Source organism: Denticeps clupeoides, chromosome 2 (genome assembly GCF_900700375.1).
Source record: "Denticeps clupeoides chromosome 2, fDenClu1.1, whole genome shotgun sequence".
In the NCBI taxonomy this organism is placed as follows: domain Eukaryota; kingdom Metazoa; phylum Chordata; class Actinopteri; order Clupeiformes; family Denticipitidae; genus Denticeps; species Denticeps clupeoides.
Window position 1 is genome coordinate 36,004,877 of NC_041708.1, and position 23,796 is coordinate 36,028,672.

At 44.4% G+C, this 23,796-nt stretch overlaps 1 protein-coding gene across 10 annotated transcripts in view; it reads left to right on the forward strand.

Moving 5' to 3' along the window:
* Positions 1 to 4,651: 4,651 nt before the first annotated feature.
* The window catches only part of sh3kbp1 (SH3-domain kinase binding protein 1), a 41,090-nt gene continuing 21,945 nt past the window's right edge, over positions 4,652 to 23,796 (forward strand). For 5 of the 10 annotated variants that reach the window (XM_028967779.1, XM_028967778.1, XM_028967782.1 and 2 more), the window contains exons 1-2: positions 4,870 to 5,067; positions 15,250 to 15,407. In XM_028967779.1, coding sequence (XP_028823612.1) covers positions 5,064 to 5,067; positions 15,250 to 15,407 — 162 coding nt within the window. In that variant the 5' untranslated portion in view covers positions 4,870 to 5,063. Of the gene's footprint in view, positions 5,068 to 15,249; positions 15,408 to 23,796 lie in introns of all 10 variants that reach the window. The other 5 variants (XM_028967776.1, XM_028967777.1, XM_028967786.1 and 2 more) reach the window with 4 other exon arrangements.

The following is a 23,796-nucleotide window of genomic DNA, read 5'->3' on the forward strand; positions in this document are numbered from 1 at the left end:
CCTCCATGGAATTTAATTCCCAACCTCTACTCTATGGGTCTCCCACTATGGAATGAGCTCAGTTTCTTGGAGATCAAATTCTTCAACAACTCTCTGTTGAAAAAGCTTAGCCCTGCAAGCTATAGCAAATGGAAGAAGTTGAATAGTTGAAATACAAAAGGAGCCCTGGAAAGAAACCAGGCCTTACTACTAAATACTAAGAAATCTACTAATTTCAAAGATGTTGCAAAATACCAGCAAAATGGCATTAAAAAATTACAAAAAGTGCAACTGTACCAGTCTTCAACTGTCACCTTCAAACATGATCAAACGTGGAGACACGGGTGGGGTGGTAGTGGCCTAGTGGGTTAGACACTCACCTATGAACCAGAAGATTGAACCCAGGTTCAAATCCCACTTACTACCATTGTGTCCCTGAGCAAGACACTTAACCCTAAATTGCTCCAGGGAGACTGTCCCTGTAACTACTGATTGTAAGTCGCTCTGGATAAGGGCGTCTGGTAAATGTTGTAAATGTAAAATGTAAATGTGGGGGTATATACAAGGGCATTCTATTCAAGGGCATGTAAAAGGACATCATAAATATAATAATTGCACATTTGCCAAGATATTGCACAGGCCCATAGTCAGTAACAGCAGTCGGATGACTGTATGGAAAAAGTCTGCACACACGCACACACATACACAGCAGTGAGGGGAAGGTCAAAGGACTGATGTCAGGGAATCTGGTGCATTGAGAGTTCTGCCTGCCCACGGGTAGAAGCTGTTCTTCAGCCTGTTGGTTTTGCATCTAATGGATCTGAACCTTTTTCCGGAGGGCAGTAATTTGAAAAGGTGGTGGTTGGCATGGAGGTCATGATCACCCTGGCTCTGGTGAGTGGACAGCCGATCACCTACTCACCCACTCTGGTGACCCTCTGGAGTCTCTTCTTATCGGCTACTGTACAACCAGCGTACCACACAAGGATGCCGTGCGCCAGCACAATCTTAATTGTGGCTCAATTGGACACAAGCAGGTTGGTCTGAAGCCTGCTCCATTTCAGGATCTTCAGGAAGGTGCTGATGGGCATTCTTCACTAGGGTGGTTCTGTTTGTGGTCCAAGACAGGATTCCCGGAGACGTGGGTCCTGAGGAACTTGAAGAAGAACACCCCCTCCACCTATTATGGAGAGGGGCGGGGGATCGGCTTTTGTCTTACGGCTTTTGTCTCACTTGTATTTGAACCTGTGAGTTTCAATTTTTAACACTGACCTAAATGCACAGATACTGCCTGAGATTCTCTTGTTTACATAAGACACATGAGAAGTCTCTCTGAGGTCTTATCCCACAGATAGTTCCTCTGAAAACGTCCTTGCCAACACTAAAGAGCCGCTGGCCGAGACACCCGTGTTGAATTCTGTGACGGCTTAGCACATTTTTGGCAGTGCTGAGAACACAGTCAGTCTGGATTCATCAGCTGACTATAGGAGGACTTCCACTCCATCCACTTTGTCATCATTCTTCATCTGGAAGAGGTTTGTAGTTTCAGTTGCACAATCACTATGCAAAACCAAGCGTGTACAAGGTTCACTACTCCCCAACACTGCAAATACTAACATTTACATGTACAGCATTTAGCAGACACCCTCACTTATAACTACTCCCTCTTACTCTTTATGTCTTATGGGCGCTATTTGCAGAGTTTTCAACATAAATGTCTGTACTGTACTGTATTCTAGTTTCAATTCATTCGAGTGCCAGTATCTGTTTTTGCCCATTTTGCATCCTTATGCCACATCAAGAGGGATATACTCAACATAAGGGATCTCAACAAAAGCTCTTTTCTGAATATCACTCTACACACACAAACTCTTAGAATGGATGTTCTTTAGGGTGTGCTATATTATGATCCTCAGGCTTTATTAGGATCATTTTAGTGTGGTGTGTTTAGGCCCACAAGCCTAACTAACTCCAAGTCAATCTCACTTCTGTGAAATCAAACTGTCCACTTACGAAGCAACACTGACTGACAATAAAGGCGTGGTTCTGCAGGTGGTGACCACAGACCACTTCTCAGTTCCTGCTTGCTGGCTGATGTTTTGTCACTTTTGAATCCTGGAGGTGCTTTCACTCTAGTGGTAGCAGGAGACAGAGTCTACAACCTACACAAGTGGCTCAGGTAGTGCAGCTCATCCACAACAAGCTGTGGCAATAAGGTTTGCTGTGTCTGTCAGTGTAGTGTCCAGAACATGGAGGCGCTAGCAGGAGATGGGCCAGGAAATCAGGAGATGTGGAGGAGACTTAGGAGGGCAACAACCCTCCATGGCCAAAGCCCGCAAAATGACCTCCAGCAGGCCACAAATGTGCATGTATCTGCTCAAACGGTCAGAAACAGCCTCCATGAGGGTGGAATGAGGGCCCGACGTGTACAAGAGGGGGTTGTGTTTACAGCTCAACACCGTACATCACAAACACCAAGATTGGCAAATTCATCAAAGGTGCCCTGTGCTCTTCACAGATGAAATTAGGTTCACACTGAGCACAGACATGACAGAGTCTGGAGACGTTGTGGAGAACGTTCTGCTGCCTGCAACATCCTCCAGCATGACCGGTTTAGCAGTGGGTCAATAATCATATGCTGGTGCAGATGCAAGACAATGCCTGACCTCATGTGGCTGTAGTGTGTCAGCAGTTCCTGCAAGACGAAGTCATTGATGCTATGGACTGGCCCACTCGTTCCCCAGACCTGAATTCAACTGAGTACATCTTGATTCATCCATCAACGTCACGTTGCACCACAGACCCTCCAGGAGTCCAGATCTGGGGAGGAGATCCCTCAGGAGACCATCCGCCACCCCATCAGGAGCATGTCCAAGCGTTGTATGGAGGTCATACAGGCACGTGGTGGCCACACACACTACTGAGCCTCATTTGGACTTGTTTTAAGAACATCACATCAAAGTTGGATCAGCCTGTAGTGTGTTTTCACACTTTAATTCTGAGGGTGACTCCAAATTCAGACCTCCATGGGTTGAGGAATTTGATTTCCATTAATAATTTTTGAGTGGTTTTCTTTACAATGTAAAGAACAAAGTATTTAATAAATATTTTGAGCAGTGTATAATGGAGTTAATGGAAAATTAAGCTTATTTTTTCCAGTTGTATTCATTTGCCATTAGTTCCATTTATCATTAAGCAAAAGTGACTGAGAGTTGGTTGTCTATTGTTACTCCAAGGTTGTGGGAAAACTCCTTCAAGTGTAAAGGTAAAAAGAATTCCACTGGAATACTTTTTACCTTTAACAATAGACAACAAACTCTCCTTCTCGACTCACATCAGCAATCTTTCCCACTCCTGTAGATTACTTCTCTACAATATCAGACAAATCCGCCCTTATCTGTCAACACAGGCCACCCAACTACTGGTTCAGTCCTTAGTAATCTCACCTCTGGACTACTGCAACTCCCTTCTAGCTGGTCTACCTCTATGTACCATCTGACCTCTACAACTCATACAAAATGCAGCAGCACGACTGATCTTCAACCTTCCCAAGTTCTCCCACATCGCCCCTCTGCTACGTTCCCTCCACCGGCTCCCAGTAGCTGCACGCATCAGGTTCAAAATACTGATGCTGGCCTACAAAGCCAAACATGGAGTAGCACCATCCTACCTCACAGCCCTTATTATACCTCACACTGCACCTCGTATACTCCGAGCCTCCAGTACTGCTCGCCTGGTCCCTCCATCTCTGAAGGTAGTGGGGGCAGTGGTGGCCTAGCGGGGGGCAGTGGTGGCCTAGTGGATAAGGAAGCAGCCCCATAATCAGAAGGTTGCTGGTTCGAATCCCGATCCACCAAGGTGCCACTGAGGTGCCACTGAGCAAAGCACCGTCCCCACACACTGCTCCCTGGGCGCCTGTCATGGCTGCCCACTGCTCACTCAGGATGATGGGTTAAATGAGGAGGACAAATCTCACTGTGTGCACCGTGTGCTGTGCTGCTGTGTATCACAATGACATTCACTTCACACTTTACTTCACAGGTAAAAGGAAGAAACTTATATAGACTCTTCTCCGTGGTGGTGGAATGAGGATATGTAGATTAACTGGTAACCTTCTTGTTGTCTGACTTATGCATAGAAACTACAACAGAGTGAATAAAAAGATTGTATTCACAGTTGGGGGTCCTAGTGAACCAGAATTTATCACTTCATCGATGGTAACATGAAAGCACATTGTAAGTCGCTCTGGATAAGGGCGTCTGCCAAATGGCTTAAATGTAAATGTAAATGTGCGCAGCCCATACTTTTTTACTTTCACCTGAGTGAAGTTCAGTCACCACTTCAACTTTTACTAAGGTAGAAAAAATCATGACACGAGTATCTATGCTCCAACCTGAGTGACGGACATGTGCATTTGTGTTGGCCCTGATGTATCTGCATGGAGCAGAACTGTTTCTGTCCTGGAGCTCATTGCTTGTCCGAGGGGAGACTTGCTGTCATGCAACGTCGGTCTGTCCACTAGGGGGCGCCGGTCGACAGCGGCGCCGACCCGAAAACGGTCCCGATGCTCACGGCAGCGTTTTAATGCGAACCTCTGTTTAAATCCACGACCCGCTCTTTACGGACGAGCCACGGCCCCACGCCCTGAAACAATATGAGCGTGACAGTCGTCTGTTAGTTAATAGTGGCCTTTCCACGCAGAGCTGGTCGGCGCAGTTTAAGCCTCGCGTTTGCACCTCGTGCAGTTTCCTCCGGTCTCTCGCGAGATCTTCGGGCTCTTCTCACCGGAGGATAAAGCCACGGCCGGTCAGGAGCTCCGTTCGCATCAGCACTCTCGCCCCCTCCCCTCCCCTAAACTCCCCCTTCCCTCTCTCTCTCTCTGTCCTCCTCCTCTTCTTCTTCTTTTTTTTTTTTTTGAAAGGGGGGAAGCGCCGGAGGAATATGGTTCCGCGCCGCGCCCCTCCTGCTCTGTAAAGAGGCTCCGGCGGCCGGGACCTCGCTTCAGCGGATTTCCAGACCCCGCCGCCACGTCGCCGAGCCGACGCCAGCCTCCTGGTGGCACGAGGAGTGTGACAAGTTTATAAATGGGTGAGTCGAGCCGCCTGTCGCCTGTTCGTGTCGCGGTGCGTTATTCACGCACTTCTCTGCCGAGCACCGTGGAACGACGTAGAATTATAAAGGGCTGAATTCTCTCTCTCTCTAAATACACGTTTTTTTTTTATTATTATCTTGTTCGTGGGGCGTTTTTACGGGATAAAGTTGAGCGCAGCCCATGCATTGATGGATTCAAGATGTTGACACGTTTGCGTCCCCCCCCCCACATCCCTCATCCTTCCATTTGCTACCGCCCGACGCTGCATGGAGATAAGGATGCGGTGCAGTTAAATTCATTCAAATAAAATAAATAAAAAAAATCTCTTTTACTCGCAACCAAAAGAGGAAAAAAAAAAACAAAAAAAAAAAACGCCGCGGCATGTGAGTCCAATTCCTTCTGGCCGCCGCCGCTCGTCCTGCTCACTTCCGTCACGTTATGTTGCAGATTCGCGCTGCCTGGAGTCGGGTTACTTACGTCGCTCCTCCGCTCATCATTATTAATGAACCATTTCATGCACAGATGGTCATTGTTTGATAGTTTTTTTTTTTTTTATATATATATAATAACCTTGCAGCCCCTTCGAGCCGTACATTTAAGGAGCAGAGCATCCCCCAGCCACCACAACCACCACCCAACAGATTAAAAAAAGGAAAATGAAGCCCCCCCCCATGGCTGGAGGTGGCCAGCCGCTGTGCGGAAACTCTGCTCTGCTGCTTTAGGAAGGAGGTCAGCCATCGCATCGTAATTCTAGGGCTTAGAACGCAGCCGTGTGGTGGTCTGCAAGTTCGAGGGGCCGTGCATGTGAATTTTCCTTCTTGCGCTGGTTCGGACATGACGTTGAACGAGCCCCTGCGACGCCTGAGAGTTGCGCTGGCACCCCCTCCGTCTCGTACCTGTCTCCCCAGGCCTCCCGTCACCTCCCACCGCCGAGCAGCCTGCTCTCCGCCGCGGCGCAGGAAGTTATGTAAGCGCGTCGCCCCGGAGACCGGCGTCGCTGTCTCCGTGGTCATGATTCATTCGTCTCTCAAGGCCTTCTCCGTCAGCCTCAACTGTCATTGGCAACAATGCCTCAAATAATGACAACACCAATTTTAAGTCGGTAGAAAATTAAATTAATTCCCGAGAAATGCGCGGCTCGCTTCGAAATCTAAAACATTTCGCTTCAGTAGCCAGCGGAGACCAGACGCCCTTATCCAGAGCAACTTACAATCAGTAGTTACAGGGACAGTCTCCCTGGAGCAATTTAGGGTTAAGTGACTTGCTCAGGGACACAATGGTAGTGAGTGGGATTTGAACCTGGGTCTCCTGGTTCATAGGCGAGTGTGTTACCCACTAGGCTACTACCACCCCTACCCAGACACTGCGCCGTGTCTCAGTTGGGGCTGTGCTTGACGCTCTCGGTGTCATGCGTTTTGCGTCTATACCTGCTTTGTTTGGTGGGTGAAGACCGATTGACTTCCAGAGTCACGGTCACTTCCAGTCACCCGCGGTGAAGTGTCTTGCTCATCGTGTCTGGTTCACTGGCGAGTGAGTTACCATCTAGGCTACTACCAGCGAAGCATCTGCAAAGAGTAGAAGGTCAACTGGTTTCAGTCAAGGTTTATTTAACGTGCGCACGGGGGAAACTCGCAATGAAGACTCCCACCTGTTAGTAAGTTCACAAGCATATTTATACCATTCTGGGCATACAAGGTCAAAAAAACAAACTCGCACCGCTTTGAACAAAGGTGCCCATTAGGGTCACAGAATCTTTCTTTTATCAGCTTCTGTCCAGCAAAACACATTATGTTTGGAAAACATTTTGGCCTTGTGCATGGCTAAACGTGAACACGTGAAAAGTCCAGGCTATACATTTTCCCTTCACAATACCTACCCTGTGGTGTACATCGCGGTCACAATGAATGCAGATGATTCACAGGGAAAGGGAGTGTACATGGAGAGTGTTCCTCATCCTCCAACATCCGTTTAGTCCCCCAAGCTTCACAAACACAATCTTTCCTAAAGAGTCATGTGAAGGCCACTCGAACCAAAGATGCTGATAGATTATAGTCACTCATTAAATATGGGGGTGATTGGGTGTCTAGTGCATGTGACATTCATAAGCAACCCAACACGGTATGACTTGTATAGCACCGTGAATATAACTCTTTGTATTAATTGGATTTTATGTGAAGGCAGCGATGGGACTAGTTTAGCTGTTTATGTTTGCTTGCATGTTCAGAATAAGGTGGATTTCCCTCATTAAAGCATGTTATTTTGCTGAGTGGGGGGATTTACATTTATGTTTGTGGCATTTATCAGGGTTAACACTCAGGTTTAAGTGTCTTGCTCAACGACACAATGGCAGTAAGTGGGCTTAGAATCTGTGAATTTATGGTCTTCTGTTTCATAGACGAGTGTCAAACCCACAGCATCACCCCAGCAGCAGTCAACGTCTTTAATGTAACACGTAGAGACTTAGCAAGGTGTTTATTAGCAAGGTGTAATTATGCTTTATTTTCATGACCATTTACATTGGTAGATTCTCACTGAAGGCATCAGAACTATGAATGAACACATGTGGAGTTATGTACTTAACAAAAAGTGGAGACCTGGCCTCCACAGATCACCGGACCTGAACCCAATCCAGATGGTTTGGGGTGAGCTGGACCTACAAGTGCTAAACACCTCTGGGAACTCCTTCAAGACTGTTGGAGAAGCATTTCAGGTGACGACCTCTTGAAGCTCATCGAGAGAATGGTTTAGTTATTTCAGTTATTTCACCTTTTTTTCATAACTCCACATGTGTTCATTCATAGTTTTGATGCCTTCAGTGAGAATCTACCAATGTAAATGGTCATGAAAATAAAAAAAACGCATTGAATGAGAAGGTGTGTCCAAACTTTTGGCCTGTACTGCATATCTCTGACCATCTTCTTCCTGCTGCCGCATTGTCCAGAACTTACCCAGCCTGTAACTGGCCAATGGAGGACAGACTGTTTCTTCATGTCTCCTGGCCACTATATATTTATAGACTGTAGCTCAGCACACTCAGGTGTTCACAATACGCTGCTGAGAACAGAATCCCCCATCACACTTGTCAAAAAGTGTAAAATATAAATATATAAAACCGAAGAAGGTATCGTCTGGACTTTGGGAGGAACGGTACAGGTATCCAACTGTATGGTCCGGACCTTGGTTTTTGGCCACGGTTTTAGTGCATTTGTTGTGCATAAAGAGAACAATGCATGGGTTATTGTCTTGTGCTTATCTTAAGTGCCATTGTAGGTCTGCTCAAAAGCATTTCCAATAGACAGAGTTTTGTTGCGCTTTGTGAAATGCACCTTTAAAACATGTTGTTTGGTGGGGCAGAGCAGTCATGCTTTAATTTAGTCGAGTTATATGCCGCACTGGTACTGGGTGGCTTGTTATGAGCTCTGGTTGTAATTTACTTTCATCTTGTATTTCAACTCTGTTTTTACATTTTCAGTCAACTGTAAAATATTGCAATATGTTCAGTGTCACAATATATCACGACCCATGTATCGTGATACTTCCGTATCGTGAGATCCTTGCCAATACACATCCCTAGTGAGATTGAAACAGCAGAAGTTAATAAGAGGCGAGTAAGATGGAAATCCTCACAGTATATTGTCGTTCAGGGTTTGCCTCCTTCTCTCAATGCTCCCCCAGAACCTGACAAACGGACCTGAACTGTTACAGGTTACCTTTCATTGACTCTTACATTTTTATCGGTAGCTTAGCCTATAATAGCCTGTTAAGATGTAATCGCCAGTGGGCGAAAGCCAGTGTCCAGTCACTGTTGTGCATCTGCCCTCTCGCCCGTCTCACAACATTGTAACTGGAGCCGAGCTCCCCCACACAGACACTGGACATTTCTGGACCAATTTCAAAATGAATCGGACTATTCTGTACGTGATGCACGGGACATTTTGACAACACAAGTTAGTTTATCCCCCTAACTAGTGGTCAGAACTATGAACAAGTGTGACATGCATGTAGTACTTTACTACTGGGTAGTTGAATAAAGTTATGACAAAACTTGCCATGTGATGCACGGGACACAGAAAACTAGTCTCACTTATTAAAATGAACTGTCCCTGTATCTACTGACTATAAGTTGCTCTGGATAAGGGTGGGTGGTAGTAGCCTAGTGGGTAACACACTCGCCTCTGAACCAGAAGACCCGGGTTCAAATCCCACTTACTACCATTGTGTCCCTGAGCAAGACACTTAACGCTAAGTTGCTCCAGGGGGGGACTGTATCTGTAACTACTGATTGTAATTCGCTCTGGATAAGGGTGTCTGATAAATGCTGTAAATGTTATAAATGTCGCAAATGTAATGTTATCTTATTTTATTTTATAGGACATCACATTAATGACGATTTTCTAGTGTTCCATACAAAACAGGTGCCAGATTTTAAGCAATATCCAGAAAGATGTCACCCATGGGTGTGAGACATTTTGGAGATGGCATAGTATTTATGCAAAATCTAATTATAAGAAAGAGCTTCAAAACGATTTGAAAACCATTTCTGTGCAAAGCTTCTTGATACTTGACTCTCCTTTCTGTTCCATGGCGCATTTATAACACCAAATCATCTTGCCAAATTTGATTATTTCACATCTTTTTGCTTTTTTATTCTCTTTCTTCTGTAATTTCTCTTGATTCTTTCAAATTAAAGATTCACTTTCATAGTATGTGTATATAGTTATGAATCACTTTATTTTGAGATACTTCCAAAAGATCTGTTGCCCCTTTTCAGTTATAGAAAGACCCGTCTCATGTTCCGAAATGACTGTGAATACCTTGCGTGTTTCTTTCCATCAACATGCTGGCACTTTTTTTTTTCTGAGCTGTTGATGAGACCCAGCCATTGCTGTCCATGTGGGAGTTTGCAGTCATTTATGTGGGGGGTCGCCATGGAAACAGCCTCCCCCATTTCAGCTTTTGTTGTCCCCATGGAGACAGTGATTGGCACTGGGACATATCATAGTTGTGTCTCTTTGGCTAGGTCAAGATGAATATGTATGCAACATAATTCGATTGTGAATAGGAAGGGTCTTAATGTGATATTGGTGGCACTCAAACAACCCTCAGGTCTCAGGTTTGCTTTTTCCACAAATATGTAATAATATGTAATTTATTATCTTTTTTCCCCCAATATGTTAGGTTAGGGTTAGAATTCTATTTAATTACATCCATGTATGCAGTATAACCAGATGTTTATTATGCAGTTATCTAAGAGAACTAAAAATGATTGGCTGATAGAACTCATTTGAAGCATGGCATTAGAAATGTCAGACTGGAGGATTTTTTTTAAAAATTGGTATCAGATTTTGTTGATTATATTTGAAATCCTGTGTATGGATTATTGCATTATTTCATGAACTAGGCAGATTCTGTAAAATGACCCCGCTTTAAAGACTTCACTGTCCAGCGCTGCATTCACAGCAAAAGTTGACTAGACTTCATATGCTGAATTTGGTGTGTGTGTCAGTGTGTGCGTCTGATTGTGTGTTATATATGGCTGTGTGGGTGGAAAAGTCATGAGGAATCAGAACCAGCCACGCAGACTGGAGCTTAAGAGCTTCCATGGGAGTGGTAGATCTGAGAGGAATTCCAGGGGTGTGTGTATGCATGTTGTGTTAGTGTATACGTGTTTTACATATGCTTGAGCGAGTGTGTGTCTTCTGGACGGTCCTCAGACGCGACAGCTGTGCTGCGTATCACATTCTTCTCTTCTGTCCAAACCCGGCGCAGCTGCAGAGGGCTCTAGACAACCTGCCTGATAAAAACACCGGAAATGGAGCAGTACTAACAAATCACACGGCCTGAAAACAAGCCTTCAGGAACTGTGAGAATCTTCCGAGGCCCTGCAACATTCCGAATCTTCCGATGATGTTAAGGCATTTTTAATAGAAGCGCAGGAATTAATTTGAAGGTCAGTTCTGATAATCAGTGGCCTTTAAGCAGATGAGCCGGAACTGAGTGGGTGGTGATGAAAGCGAGGCACTTTTTGCAATAGCCTGTGTCTCCGAGAATGTGACTTGAATGTCTAAGTGTGCATTTGTGGTCATGGAATAGTGTGTCGAAGCTTAGTGCCTGCTCCCCAGATGTACCGCTGCAGTCTGGTTTTGTCTGCATTGTGGGGGCCGTTCCGAGTTTCCTTCGAGCGCTCAGTCTGTGTTAAGACTGCAGGGCCAGTGGAATGTCAGCCCTTTCTTACACGGAACCTGGCAGGGATGTTGCAGACCTTTTTTTATTTTTTTGTCTCTGTCAAGGGGTCATTTTAAACATAGCATTTTACATTAGGCAGAGAAATATAATGATGCCGATTATGATCATTGTAGTTGTTTATCATGCATTGTTCATTATGTTTGTCACACTATAATGGTTCAACTTGGGCAGTGGTGGTCTTTCGGGTAAGGAAGCAGACCCGTAATCGGAAGGTTGCGGATTTAAATCCCCAAATGCCAAGGTGCCACTGAGGTCCCCTTGGACAAGGTACCGTCCCCACACACTGATCCTCAGGCACCCTTCATGGCTGGTAGTGCTCACTCAGGGTAATGGGTTTAATGAAGAGGACACATTTTGTTGTGTGCACCGTGTGCTGTTCTGTATGACAAAAACAATAAAATTTAAACAGTATTTTTATTGTTTGTATGTCATTAAAATGTACCCATGTATTTATTAACAGCACCCAAGAGGTTAGCATTCCTTCTCAGCATCATCGTTCAGAGTCGAGTCTTCGTTTAAACCATCAATGCAAAGTGTAGCAGTAATTTCCCATCCAGGCAGAGTGCATTACGGCAGGATGTAAAAAGTCCATGTACATTATCTCTCTCGGGGGATGGGCATTTAGTTCTGTATTTTCATGCCATACGATGCCTGTCCTCCGATAAAGTCAGTCCATAAATCTGCCCAGAACAACATTATTTTCAGAATGAATACTATAAGTCATAACATCACAGTAAGCACCATTTTCAATTCCTTTCATATCCCTTTCATTTCCTATGAATCAACATCCTTTTGAAGATATACCAGCGATTGATATTCAGTGTGGAATTGTGGGTATCTGATAGAATTTTACCTTAATATTGGACTTTCATGTCAATTACTGTACAACTGGATACATCTTAAATTGATCAATGCTACAATATTCTTGAACAAGGAAACTGTGGTGTGTAGGGCAGTAAAAATACACAAACTGAGAACAAAATCCCAACTAAAATGTACACGGTCTCATGTTGCCATTCCATTAGAAGGAATTGCGATATACACAGGTGCAGCCTGCTCTCATACCCAGCATACCAGTATAAAATATCAGTAAATAAATCAGTACATTTTCAGTTTTTGTTTCATTCCTGTCCAGATTTGATATTTTGGGAAAACTGTTAATCGGATAGGTATTGAGGAGCATAGAATTTTAAATCATAGTTTAGTTTTTTTCTGTAATTTCACACAACAGCATATATAGTTTTTTGTACATATGTATTATTTGAATGCAGATCACCCAGCACTGTGCTGTTTTGAATTCAGTGATTTCCTATTCATAGTGGGAGTGAAGCGTGAGATTGTGGTAAAAATAGCCAAACACACACACTCACACACGCATCGGTTCTTCTGACGCTGCATTAGGACGTTCCCTGGGGGTTGCTGAGCTGCTTTTTGAGTGTATGGGGTTGTGTAGTGATTACACGCATTCAGAAGGCCTCTAGTCTGCTTCACCTCAGCTGGGTTCAGAACCTCTCCATGATCACAGCGATCAGACAGAACACCACCAGCTTGCGTGGGTTTATATAATGTCTAAAATTCAGTATTAAACCCGTGTTTTTCATTAAATGTTAGTTGAGTCTCTAAATAAATATGTAATGGTAATGAGCGAGGTTAATAAAAAATCAATACAATTGACTGGTTGAAATGGTGATCGATACGCTTTCTGTATATTAATGTTGTTTTTGGCCAGACTGGTAACTGCCTTTTTTCAGTGTTTTTCCAGTCTTGCCATTTTAATTTGGCCGAATACAGTAATAATTTTTTCGGATAAGTCCTGCATCTGCTGTCAGCCCCCGGGCGCCCGTGAGCGAGTGGGCGGGCTTTGACGCGCCTCTGTTGGGCGCAGCATAACTGAGTGGGTTAAGCAGGGATGTGGGTGGGCTCCGGTGAGACCCGGCGGCGATGACTCATCAGCTCGCCGTGATGTATGCGGGCTCGTCCTCATCCGCCACGCCGCGGAGATACCCGTTAAAAAAAAGCTGGTACTCAACAGATCGCGCCCATGCTGAATCTGCGCGTTGGGCGTGAGAGGGATGTGCTCGTTGGCTTTAGTTTGAATGGGGCGTGCTTTACTCCCCAGTTCCAGGTTCCATGAGCACGCCAGCTGAGCTCTTTGTTCTGTGTCGACAGTGTGGTCATCAGAATTTTGGACCAAGCACATTCTGGACATTTTCTGGCTGGGTGCAAACAATCCTGCCACTGCTCCTGCTTCAGCATGTGGGTGGGAGTTAGTTATGTTGCCCGGTTTCTCTCACTCTGCTACGTTCACATGTTCTCACCATATTTCACCACATTTGATTGTGTATATTTCACTTTGCATTGCATCCGCTGTCAATAATTCTGAACAGACACGATGTTACTGGATTGCTCCGGGAAAGTACGTTTGGGCAACATTGCCTAAAAATAATACTGCAAAAATGTTAACCTAAATAATGACACGCTATACACGTCGATACCTAATTTCCTCTAAATCAATATATAAATGTTCTTTATTGCATAAAAGGACACCAATATAATGTATTGATACAAAGTTTAATGTTTTTCTTTAGAAACAACTTGTCCACATCCGTCTCCATTTAATGTCTTTGAAAATATGTGGTCTTTCACTTATCTATGCAGATACGCAGAGCAAATGCGGCAAGAATGGCGCTGTGCTCTGAAAGCCTTCTATGGCGTGAGTGCTTCGCAGACACCGCAGTCAAAGTTGAATTAGGCTGAACTCTGACCTCTGCATGTTGTGGCTCCTTGAGGTACATCCAATAGAAACAAGGAATCGAAGCAGTGCTCAATCAAAGATGGAGGAGAGGAGTGATTTTAAAGTTGGTTGTAGCAATTTAATTCAGTTAATTCAGTTTCTTTTGTTTTATATGAATAGGATAAATTAGCATATTTTCAAACACCTTATTTCCAAAAGGAGATACACTGCCAATTGTGTCTGACATGGTTCTTGAGCTGCCTATTCATTTCCATTCACTCTAATCAATCAGTTGGAGCGATACTTGCGACAAAGTATTGCTAGCAACCCGATTGCTTTAGTATGGAAGTATCACTCCTTTGATATTTTCTCTGATGCATGGCAATAATCTAATTAACATCACACATGATGTATCTTCTGACAAGAGATGAGGAGCTAATCACTTTGTCAGATAGATTTTTTTGGACAAGCAGCATACTTCCCATGATTCATAGTGTGTGTGTTGATTTCCGGTTTTCCGGAGTGTGTGCAACTTTTTACAATTGATATTTATTTTTAATTTATAAATAATGATGACAAGTGTCTGGCTCAAAACAATTCTGGGAAACATGGGATTTTCCCACACAATAAAGGCTAAACGTTTTTAACCTCATCCCATCATTTTTCACAGTTTTCCAATAGGCTTTTTCCACAGTGAACCTAATGTTCACTAAATGGTGACAAACCACCAACAAATGGGGTTTTTGTTAATTGCAGCAATCCACAAGACCGTCTGACCGTGATACAAATGAATGGCATTTAGTTAACGACGTTGGGCTGCGCGGTGACTCTGCGGTTAGAGATGTGGTCTCTCAGCCCCAAGCTTGTGTTTCGTCGGGGTTCTCTGCTTTCCTCCTGCCATCCAAAGGCATGTACATTAGGTGAGTTAGAGACTCTGAATGGTCCATACGGGTGTGTGAATGTGTGCCTTGAGGTAGGCTGGCACCCCACCGTGGCTGAGGTCCCATTGTCCCAATGGGGTCTGGCAGCTGTGACCCTGAGGAGGTGAGGGAACACTGAAATGGTGTAATGGTGATTATAATCCTTCATTGACCACTGTCGCCATTTCTTATTCACCCCAGAGAACATGGGTGTTAATCTCTCTCTCTCTCTCTCTCTCTCTCTCTCTCTCTCTCTCTCTCACACTCTCTGGTCTCAGTGGAGGCCATTGTGGAGTATGACTACCAGGCAGCTCATGATGACGAGTTGAGCATCTCCATCGGCGACATCATCAGTAACATCAGGAAGGATGATGGGGGATGGTGGGAAGGGGAGCTGGCCGGCCGCAGGGGCCTCTTCCCCGACAATTTTGTTCGGGTGAGTACGCTGACCTTTCACCTCTGCACTGCGACCCACTGACCTCCAGGCTTGCTGTCTGATATCGTATCTGCAGTTTTTCTGCTTTAACCAAACACAGCTGGAGTCAGCCCAGTCTGGAGATATCATGAATGACTGTGTGTGGGAGGAAGGCAGGGAGCGGGTATCAGCTGGATGCACGGAATGCCGACATTGAAATGTTCTGGAGGTCTTTGTTCGTACTTTATGCTTTATCAAATGTTCCTGTATTACAGATAGGAACAAATTAACTTTCAGTGAACATGGGTTATAAAAATCTGAAAAATTCTAGCAGTTGTTTAAGACTAAGTTTAATTATTTGTTTTAATTTTAGGCACACACACACACACACACACACACACACACTTTTGTGCTCCAGTTTTGATATTAGTTGTGTGTTTGGTTGTTGCAGGTCTTATTAAATATTAATCTTTTTGTCTTCTTTAAGCTGCTCCTGCAATTTGCTTTTAAATGTTTTTTTGTTTGCCTGTGTATCATGTCTAAAGTAGAATCGTAAGTCAGGATCTTTACCATAATTAAATAGGGCATAAATGCAAATTATGTTGTGTGTATATACCACAAAAATATTCTACTTCAGTTGCAGATTTAAAATGATGCAAATTCATTAGAAAGGAAAGTTGGAACACAATGATGTGAATAGGGCTGTAAAAATGCATCAGTTTACATCAGTACATCATCTTAATACAATCCAGTGCATTAACATGACCACATAAATATTGACATGTGTGTTTTTTTTTTTTCTCACCTGATCCAGTATTTTTGGGATCCACTCCGACTTATGCATGGCCTCCTCCTACTGTACCTCCTACGGTGGCATCATGCGGTGCTAGCAGTGTTTTCAGTGCTAACCCCAGCTGAATGTGGGGGGGAGGAAATAATTTATCAATATCGTATTGTATTGCGATGAAGGCTGTGATTTACACCCCTAGTAGTTCAGTAATCAAAGTGCAAAGTTAGCAGGATTAAGATAGGGGCTCACCTAGGGTGGGGGTGGCAAACACACCATTCACACACACACACACACACACACACACACACACACTCATCCCTATGGCCAATTTAGATTCTGCAGTCCACTTAGTGTACATGCCTTTGTGTTGTGGGTAGAAAGCAGAGGAAACCCGGAGGAAAGCAGACACCAGGATTCTATCTCATGAGCCCATAAGCATTGGAACAGCAAGGCCAATTAATTTGTTAATTTGTATTTAATGTCATTTATGCATGAGAACAGAACATTTTAAAGTAAATAGTGATCAGAGACTCCTGCTAGATATTTAAAAAAAAAAAATCTAGAACTTGGACTGTAAATTCGTTTTTACGTGTTTGCAGCAGTTTTGTTGTACAGTGTGACCAGGTGTTTTTATGTACAATTTATATACAATTTTATGTTTTATGAGTCATACTGCTTCACCACCCTCTGCTGCTCAGGACTAAGAGTGTCATGTGCTATAATCTCCTCATTAGCAGGGGCAAGGCGTTACAACAAGAGCATTCAGTATGACATCTGTAGCACCCTGAGCAGGCCATTAGCATGCTCAGTGTGTGTGTGTGTGTGTGTGTGTGTGTGTAGCTGCTTGTGGGTCATTTCTCTGCATCCGGCTGCTGCTGTTGTAGCCATGTACAGTATGGTAGAGGTTGGGGTTAGGGTTATGGACTGCAGTCATTTCCTCTTTTCTAAATGTTAAACAGTTGAGGGAAGTGTAGAGTTCCTCCGATGGCTCCAGGGGAGGGGAAGAGACAGTGACAAGGGACGCAAACAGGAAAAAAATATATATAGGGACAGATATTGTATTATATTTCTGGCCTTTGCAATCTGCAGGTTCTCAATAAAAAAAACTAAAATAAAAAAAAGCATGGAACATGGTTACTGTAAAGCAATGACATACTGTCACATACTGTCTCAAGTGAGCCACACTGTATGTTTGCTTTATACTCAGCCTGACTTATCAACACTGTAAAGATCAGACACAGGACACTCCGTTTACAACAGTTGCCCAGTGCAGTGTGAGTTGCCATGCTTTTCTTACTCTTACTGCCAGTGTTCACCTGTGATGGGACAAGAAACAGCCTGCACTTGCCCTTGGCCACGAACAGCCACCCACACTCGGCATTTTTAAGTGGTTTAACTGTGACTTCGCACGATGGCCAAACAACACCAGTCACCGCACCACTTTCTCAACACAGGAAGATGCACAATGAGTGAGAAAAGAGAGAGAAAACATACTTCCTCATACTAAGTTGTCAGAATACTACAGTTGCAAAAGCCTTACTGCTCATACTGATCTTGTGTCATATGAATTGTTTAACACCACGTTACCTCTATGGTCAGTTTAACATCTCTCTTCCCTCACAAGATAAGGACCGAATTTCACTGCGATCTGCTTCTATAAGAAGCCCGGTTTTGGTCTGGTCATGTAGATAAAAGGACGCTATAGTGACTTTGTCATTGAGAGCTTTGCACGTGTTGAGTGGTAAATTTTATAAACCAGATCGAGTACATTTGATTGTCTGACCTTGTGTGACTCGACTGACTCATGAGAAATGTGGAACACAAGAGCGACAGAGATGCACTCCGAGCAGGTGCTTCCTGCATGAGATCTCTCACAATTCACGGGGGCTGAAGCGGTTCCTCCACTGGCCGTTTCCCCTCGCTAAAAGACCTACACGCATGCAAAACCTTAGCATTCTCAGAACCAAACAGGGGAATGAAAATGGTTGAGGTGCATTCACTGATTCGAGGTCTGGTGCAACTTTTTTTTGTCGATAGAATCTCTCAACTCTGCCTGTGTTATGGCTCCGGAGCTCGATCAACGGCAGGCCGGCTTGAACTCTTGCTTGACTTTCTCCAACAGGCTTTAGTAATGCCCATCATGGCATCCAACAAAAGCAGCTGAATATTGATTTTAGTGTTTCATTTAGTCCGAAGTTTGAATGCCGTTGGATCTATGGTACAGAAAGTGCTGATTTCAGTTCAGTGACACATTTTATAGGCCTGTTGACCGAAGCAAGCAACTTGACTATTAACTATTAAAATGGCTTTGTGACTTGAGCTGTGCTTCTGTACACTTGTTTGCCATGAAGAGGAATAGAAAAACCGCATCACCGACTTTCATTCATGTGTAAGAAGACAATGAATACAATGAAGACAGTATAATCATGAACGAAAGAATCAAACATTGCCGTGGTTGCCTGATCTGCACGAGATGCTCAATATGTTCGATTTGTTGAGTAATGCTGAAAGTAAAGTTACACACTTGTCCAGCAGAAACAGGCCATGCTCATCACTACTTCTCCTACTGTGCAACTCCAGGAGGTTTCTCTGGCATTGAAACACACCGCCAATGTTCATGCGTTTATGCGTTCTGATCTAATAAAATCTTTTCCAAAAATGTTTTCTTCAGATTTTCATACGTTTCAGTAGACCTTCAGTTCCTTGTCAATTGTTGACTGCTTAACGCTCCTTTGTTTGCTGTGTACAGGCCTGAAGATGTGTGTTCGGAGGGGACCGTCTTGAGATATTAAATTGTATTTATTTTTTTTATCAATAATCGCACAGTCCTTGTCACTCTGTAGATCTATCTGTTTATCTACCGGTCTCTCTTCTCTTCTTCCTTTTCTTCCTTCCCCATCACTTCCCCGGTCATGACTGCAGTAACGTCTCCAGTCATTTTGGCCCTCAGCGGTTTAGGCTGGACACTGACGTCTCGCTGCATCAGATTTCTGTCTCTCCGCCTGTCACCTCTGCTTTTTTTTTTCTGTTTTCTTCCCGCACCTTTTCGCCGCCCTCCTCCCTTCCTCTGCTTTCTGGCCTTGTTCTGCCTATTGTGCAGCTTGGTCTGGTAAAGCGCTTGTGTTTGTTACCCCTGCTCCAGTGCTCTGATGTGAAGAAATTTGAAAGACGGCATCGAGGATCAGCATAGAGCTGCCTCGTCCCCGAGAATTCACTGCTGGCAGCAGTCACGCAGAGAGATCTGGTGCCCATCTACCAAAAACGTACAGTGGCACTTCTGAAATAAGCCTGTTTATTAAACCAGTAAAACCTACCCTGCTTAATAACACTGACATTTACTGCATTTACCAGACGCCCTTATCCAGAGAGACTTACAATCAGTAGTTACAGGGACAGTCCCCCCCTGAGTGTGTTACCCACTTCTACCACCTTATCCACACCCCTCAAAGCAGAGCATGACACTTAAACGTATGCGGCCTCACGGGTACTGACCTAGTAATGACTGAAATGTGAGTCATAATTAATTGAGTAAATGTTCACTGAACCTCTGGAACCGTTTCCGGCCAAATGTCTGTTTCTTCATCCTTCTTTAGTTTATTAATACATATATATATATGAATGAAGTGCGTGTGTGTTCATGTGAGGGGAGTGTAGAGGCTGCCAGATGGATCTAGGTCATAGACCTGCCATTTGGATGCCTGGGGAAAGATGAGGCCTTGTGCACTGTACCAGTGGCCAAAGTGGGGACATACCTAATATAGTACATAGGGGTGTGTATTGGCAAGGATCTCACAATACGACACGTATCATGATGCATGGGTCACAATACGATTTTCATGATATATTGTGATCTGTAGAATATCGCAATATCTACAGTTTCATTGAAAATGGATTACATCATAATTATAATTCAGTCAAAACAACATAACTCAGAACTGAATTTTAACTTTTCATTTTATGACACTGAACTAGTGGACACCAAAAACTTTAAAAATAAATTGCATAGGATTGAAAATAAGATATTTAAGTGCAAAGCAATAATTCAAAGGCTCCAGCTGCTGTACAGCAGTGGAGGTTGTAGTCACAAGCTACACTCTCATGTGACTTCACTTAAGAAAACTGTCACGTTGGGCTGGACATGGCGAGGAAAGAGTCACAGGACAGGGGTTTAATACATAATGAACAGGACAGGGGAACATCACCAAACAATGACCCGACAAAATTGCTGTAATAGCGATATTTGATGTTCCTGTACCTCAAATAATACATGATACAAGTGTGTGTGTGTGTGTGTGTGTGTGTGTGTGTGTTGAATCTGAAACAAAGACATGAGGTGTAAGATCAAAGGAGATGTAAATTTACACAAATACACAGAGAAACAGTTTAAAGCTGGAGGAATCTCTTCCTCATTCTGGATGCTTTAAACCCATGCCTGTCTACATCACATGTACAAACATCAGTAAAGGTTGTGTTATCTACCAATTGAAGTTATTCCTGTGGAGGCCTTCAACACTGCTCTAGTGAACAAGCCACACGCTTTGCACGTGGCGCCAGTTTGAAAATACTTTTCACTTTTAAATGACTTGTACTTCAGTACATTGCTACGTCGACGGTTGCATCATAAAGATTTATCCTGTTATCGAATTGTGAATGCGTGGGTCTGCCTGCTAAATCCTACCCACTGTCCATTGTCCACGTTCCTTGACCGTAACATTGTCCACTATGACCTTAACATCAGCTGGGAGAGAAGAATGATCTAGATGTTTTTAAGGCATTCTGTTTGAAAGAAAAATAAGGTCAGATTAAATTGAAAGGACCCCAATCCTTTGACCAGTCTATCTTCAGCAGACCCACCGCACTAACACAGAATACGAAGTGATTTTGATGACTGATGTTGACTGACTTTTGTGACAGTCTCTGTAGCACAGATCTGCTGGTGGCCAGCCTGAGAGCAGTTGCCATGGAGACCGGTGCAAAGGGGAGTGAGGGGTGACAACGGTGGCAGACTAACAGAGTCTCTGTGCTGGGACACCGAAAGTGTGTGTGTGTAACGTGCAGCGCGTACCCACACCATACACCATTGCACACACTTGCACTTGCACAGAAACAGGACATTTCCACTCGAGTGCATATCGACGCCAGGCACGGCCATATATAGATGGTGCGTGCCCACACACCCGGTCCCACTTACTGTAGCTGAAAAAGAGAAACAAGAAGAAGTGACTGGCGGTGTCAACGCTGGGTCCGGTGTGTGTGTGTGTGTGAGTGTGTGATTCTTAGCATGCGCATCTGCTGAAGAGCAGCACTGGCCTGGTGTGTAAAAGTCGCGCCGTCGCTGCGCGGTCTGCCCCTCTTCCTGATGTCTGCCGAGCTGGCAGGAAGTGCTGAGGCTGTGCGTCACCGCTGTCCATCTCGGCGGATCGCTTCTCCCGTCCCCCCGCGCCGCATGCTGTGTGCAGGCCTGATTCTTGCGCAAATTACTTGTCTAAAAAGCATTTGGCAGTGACAGCGAAGGGTTCGTTTTGTGACTTTGCGCATTCTTTTCGAACTACGTGCTAAATTCGTGGCTTGTTTGCTAGTGTAAGGTCAAGAATTTATATAAATGAGTTGATGAAATAAGAAGGAAACACTGTCTTTAGTTATGTTTAAATCATCCGGAGTGCGTGACTGAGCGAAGGAATCAGAAATCAATATTTCCATTCATGAAATGAACAATGAGGAAATGTTTTCACGTATTAATAACCGTACGACTGTATGCTGTGTGCGGATGTGCTCGTTCTGCAGAGGCGAGTCTGTGGTAAGACGGCGGCTTTGGCAGGATGTGTGTATTTTTACCTGCGCTGCAGCTGCCGGCCTCGACCCCGTGGGGTTGAGATTGTTTGCCGTCGCGGGAAATGTCGCAAGGAGCCGAGGAGGCTGTGCAACTCTCTCTCTTCTTCCAGCTCCTTTCTCTCTCAACCTATTCCCACCCTTGAGGGTGGTCTGTGATCACGTGCGTCGGTTCATTAGATGTATTAGACCGGACCTAGGTGCGAAACCTCATTTTAGCGTTTTTAGAAAGCGTGGCGGCTTCACTTCCTCCTACCAGCTGGTCGACTAACCACAAATAAATGATCTTCTAGGAGGTGAGGGAGAGCAAATTTGATATGTTACCGTGGCCAACGTGCCATAAGGTGGATATACTGGTGGCATACAGACAGGTGGCAGGTGTGTGTGGTCCGCACACTCCTCCCCTTTAAAAATGCGCTCCGATTGCTCTCGCCTCAGTGGGGGTCTTACAGGTGTGAGGGCCCCATGCGTCTCTGTTCAGTCTGACCATTTATACGTTGGACGAGGGCCTTTCAGAGACTGGCCCCGCATTAAGCGACAGTTGAGCTGTACTAAAGTGAAGTGATTGTCACATGTGATACACAGCAGCACAGCACACGGTGCACACAGTGAAATTTGTCCTCTGCATTTATCCCATCACCCTGAGTGAGCAGTGGGCAGCCATAACCGGGGAGCAGTGTCTGGGGACGGTGCTTTGCTCAGTGGCACCTCAGTGGTACCTTGGCGGATCGGGATTCGAACCGGCAACCTTCTGATTACGGGGCCGCTTCCTTAACCGCTAGGCCACCACTGCCCCTCACTGTACTCACTGTACAGTGAGCCCGACTGAGAAGCCCTTTACAAACTTTTGGAAAGCTCGGTCTTGACCACATCTGACTGTTGGATAAAGAATAGCAGAGGAACGGTGACCACAGACTCATGCAGCTGACTCCTGGATGTAGTTTAACAGGCATTTGACGGGTGGGAGTAGCCTAGTGGGTAACGAATCCCACTTACCATTGTGTCCCTCAGCAAGACACTTAAGTTGCTCCAGGGGGGGACTGTCCCTGTAACTACTGATTGTAAGTCGCTCTGGATAAGGGCGTCTGGTAAATGTAAATGTATTAATTGCGTTTTTTTTGTACAATGCAACTGATGTGTTATTCAGCCATTATATAGGAAAACCAAGTTTGCAATCCAAACTTTTCCAGGAATAATAGAGTAACATAAAAAAACACGTAGACAGCAAAGAAAACTGACAGCGATTGTTATATTAGTAGTAGTAGTAGTAGTCAATTAAGTAATATTACAAATTATTTATTAGACAATCATTTGTGTTTATCTTTACTGTACTTGTTATATGAAAGTTTCTTTGGCTTTTTGATCTGAAGAAAACACAAGTTCACCGTGACCGCCCTGCCAACAACACTGTTGAATAGAACAGTTCTGGATTCCAGTTGGCCTCCGTCGAGCCGTGTCATAGGTCATTACCAGCGGGTTTGGAAAGCATGCTTCTGCTGCCTAGAATACAGTCCACTGATGAGTGGAGTGAGTTGTGTAATCCTGTTCCTTCTTGACAAAGGAGCAATGATTGAGAAATGTACAGGAAGTAAATAGTCATTCCGAGAATCGTTAAGGATACACTTTTGAAAACAGAAGCCGCCGCAAAAATGCAAAAAAGTAAAATATTTTTTAAAAATTATGGTCCTACGCTCTGTACACTTTCCCAAAATGTTCCAGTTACATTTTGTGCTCTGTACACCGGGTAGGTCATATTGTTATTTCGTCATGGTCCGTTCCTGGTTCCTGGTG